General features: G+C 44.4%; 1 protein-coding gene across 1 annotated transcript; it reads left to right on the top strand.

Annotated features, from left to right (window-relative positions):
- Positions 1–266: 266 nt before the first annotated feature.
- Positions 267–935, top strand: LOC149142832 (uncharacterized). The gene has a single exon (XM_089451592.1). It carries the CDS (start codon positions 267–269, stop codon positions 933–935), a length of 669 nt encoding a protein of 222 aa, XP_089307718.1.
- Positions 936–4,021: the final 3,086 nt, after the last annotated feature.

The raw sequence follows: 4,021 nt of genomic DNA, 5'->3' as shown, positions 1-4,021 counted from the left end.
CCTTCGTCTCCGATGACTCGCTCGCTGCATTACTCACTCAGAAGGATGAAATGAACGAAAAACGTCCCATCTCCTTCATGAGTGCAAGCATACAAGGACCTAAACTCAACTACCCCGTTGTTGACAAACAAGCATATGCAGTATACAAGGCGGTGAAACACTTCAGACCTTACTTGCTGAAGAATCATTGCATAGTGTATGTGCCTCACCCAGCAGTCCGTTCACTTCTCGTACAACAAGAGTTGGGTGAATGACGTGCAAACTGGATGATAGGCTTGCAAGAGTATGATCTTGACATCAATCCATTTCACACCATCAATGGTCAGGGTCTCTGCAAACTCGTAGCTGAGGCAGTACACACACAGGAGGAGGAAGCAGAGCTCACCGGCTGGGAACAGGAAATTGAAATGTATGATGTAGTGCAAGCACCACCCACTATAAACGGAAACTCTTGGTACGAATATGTGCACCAGTACCTTGAGCACAGCACCATACCCTCTCACTTTTCCATCAGACAGAAGAGGGCACTGCACCTCAAAGCTTTATCTTATCAGTTGGTGCACAAAGTGCTTTACAGAAAGCGCAGTAACAAAATCTTGCTCAGGTGCCTAGAAGCACATGAATCAGAGAATGTTTTTCAAGAATTGCGTGACGGATTAGTCGGGGGTCACTTCGCGGGAAATACCACTACACACAAAGTTATGCGAGCCAGTTTCTACTGGCCCACATTATTCAAGGATGCACACACTTACGCCCGCAAGTGCCCAGTCTATCAGCGATGCGCCGACAAAACACATAGGTCAACAACCCCACTGCACCTTGTTGCAGCGACTGAACCATTCCAACAATGGGGCCTGGACATCATTGGGGATATTTTCCCACATTCATTGAAACAACACCGCTACATTCTGACAGATATTGATTACTTCACGTAGTGGACAGAAGAAATTTTGCTCAAGCAAGTGAACGACCAGGAAGTCATTAGCTTCCTCCAGCAGAACATCATCTCACGCTTTGGAGTTCCTATATCACTTGTATTTGACAATGCAACTTACTTTTCATCTTTGAAGCTTTATGATTTTGCATTGCAAAATGGTATTGTGCTAAAACATTCATCTAACTACTACCCGCAGGGAAATGGTCTTGTAGAATCCACGAACAAAAACCTTATCCATATAATAAAAAAGACCATTTACTCTAAGCAGCGTAACTGGCACTCTGCCTTGACGAATGATTTATGGGTTGAGCGTGTAACACCCAAACCCTCTCTGAATACCTCACCATACTTCCTAGTCTACGGTAAAGAAGCCATCCTACCGCCCAACATCTACTTTCCTGCGCTTCAATTGTCTCAAGAATCCCAAGGCAAGCCTTACATGCTAGTTCAGCGTAGGATGGATACACTCCACAAACTGCAGGAAGAAAGGATGAAAGAAAAAGAAAAGTTTACACTCCACCAGAACTGTATCAAGAGATGGTTCGATAAGAAGTTTGCAGGTAAAGCTAACTTCGATGTTGGTGACTTAGCCTTGAAATGGGATAAACCCCATGAAGACAAAGGAAAGCATACAAAATTCTAGTCCCTGTGGATTGGTCTGTACATAGTTCATGAGAAGTTTGGCCCACACACATACCGTCTGCAATCACTTGACGGGAGGATTGACAATATTCCTATCAACGACCAAGATCTCAAACATTATTTTCAGTAGGTCAGGCCACACCCCGCACCATGTACATAAATCTGTCTGTTGCTTATTGTTTTGCTTTTTCGCCTTGATTACTATTTTTGTTTCATATTTTTTTATTTGTTTAGTATCCTGTTATTTTTTGTCCCTTGTAAATAAGTGCTTCTCTTTACTGAGTTATGGCTTTTGAATGAGTATGTGGCTGAGATATAAAGAGTCTTGTGGCACTGTAGCACTTGGTCTGTCCTCTTTCCGTATTCTCTATGCTTGGTTATAACCTTTGGTCGATGAAGCCTCGATGGGAAATACGAGTCGTCTGCAAGGGAAGCTTGGGTCCAACCATGAACCTGTGTCCACACTGGGAAATCCCATGTTTGTACTCATCCTTCTAATCTGTGTGATCAAGCTCATCCAAGTAGTAGAAACAAAGAAGGGTAAAATCTAAACGAGTAAACCTATGTCAGAGGTCATACATGCTTCTCTGAAGGAACAACCTCTTCTGCTCTTAGTAAGTCAGGATCCCTCTTCCACCCCAAAAATAAATAAGTGCCTATGCACAATCCTCTTTAAAAAATACAAAGGTGAAAGAGGAGAAAGGCTTCCTGCACAAAGAGGTGAAGCATGCAACTCCACCACGGTACTGACTAGGCGCACTAGCAGTGGAGCAAAGTGTGTGTTCCTGTGTGACTCCGTTGAGGTAGTTTCCAGGCCTGTTGGTAGCAGAGAAACACCAAAGATGAAAATTTATACTCTGAAATTTTTTAACTCGCGAGCCAAACTATCCTCCCCGATTTCGAAACATTGTGATCAAGTTGAACTTTTTGTTGTGTTTTGATTGAGTTAGCGAAATTTGAACTATGCATGTCCATGGCGTAAGTGGGGAAGCCGAAGTAACCCGCACAACAATTCAATACTCCCTAAAAGACCAAGGCCCTATGTTGTAAATGGACCAAAACAGAGAATCTGGAATTCAACCAATGTGTCGCCAAGTGTTGTAGCGGTTGCAACACCATCCAAAATTTTAGCCTGCATCTAATTTCATAGCTTCCCCTGGATTTTTACTTGATGATTGCAAACACTTGGGCTCACCCTGTGAGCTCGTGTTGAGTCTTTTCACCCTCCTCACTTGACCGTTCAACGGACATCTTTTTGCATGGTGGTCACAATTTCACACTTGCAGCCATGTTCTGGTCATGCACAAGGTCTCTCTTCGTGTGTACAAGTTGTATTCGCTATGTAAATATCCATCACACTCACACACGAAGTTGTATGCACTGTCACGCAAGTGTCGTTGCGTTCGTTCAACGATCTATCACAAGCATCGCACTTCTCACTCGCACCATCGGTCAGTCATGTCGAGTATATGTTGTCTTGATGGTCTAAGGCGTCTTGTCGTCAAGTCATGTTGAGTGTGTGTTCGCAAGGTCGCATACGCAATAATTCACACACTTAGTCATTTTGTTGAAGTTCTGACGATCGAATCACCCTCTAACAGCCAGACCTCCACCCAGAATCGACTCGACTGACTGTCACCCAAAATAGCACAGAAGTGTCAAACAATCCATTTCACTATGTGTTTCCTGCAAGCTAATCAATCAACCCTCCTGTTGATCAACGGAGAGTTTGACCGGGCAGTGACCCCGAGACTCACTCCCCTCAAAAATTGCGCAAAAGATGCAGACCTTGCCCGCTTCGCTGACTAAGAAAATTGCGCAAACAAGCTGGACAGACACCTAGTGTCTGTTCCTGACTCCCTCAAAAAATGCACAGTTTTTCTAGCCATCCGATCGATTGCTCACCTAGAAAACTGCACAGATTTCCTAAGCAAGTCCCTCAGCTTCCTAGCATCTCGGTCAGCTCAGAAACTGCGTAGAGGTGTTCAGTAGGTCAACCTCCTAGCAATTGTGCAGTTTTTGTCACCGACAATCCACATCCTGTTGTCATCTCCCTCCAAGAATTGCATAGTTTTTGCTACCAAGCCCCTCTGCAGCCTGTTGCCATCTCCCTCAGGAATGCACAGTTTTTTTTGTCAAGCTCCTCTGCTGCCTGCACTACTTCCCTCCAAAAATTGTGTAGATCTTCCCTCCAGTCGAGCCAAATCTCGCGGACACTCACTATTAATTTGGAATTTCCATCTTTGTCTCCTAGTGACTTCTGTGCAATTTTCACCAGCAATGCCCAGAGCCCGCATCCCAGCTTGAAACTTGCCTTGCGCAGTTTCATAGCCTTGTCCTCTCTCCCGATCATCTACATCCGAAAGCGAATGACAATGCATCATGGTAGACTAGGAGGTTTATGGATGTGATATCGTCTCGTCATGAGTGATTGAAGATACA

The sequence above is a fragment of the Pinus tabuliformis genome, chromosome X (assembly GCF_031772625.1).
Source record: "Pinus tabuliformis cultivar Carrire ecotype Pingquan chromosome X, CPIR1, whole genome shotgun sequence".
Lineage (NCBI taxonomy): Eukaryota > Viridiplantae > Streptophyta > Pinopsida > Pinales > Pinaceae > Pinus > Pinus tabuliformis.
The sequence above is the reverse complement of the archived record's forward strand: the minus strand, read 5'-3'. Positions and strand labels throughout refer to the sequence as shown.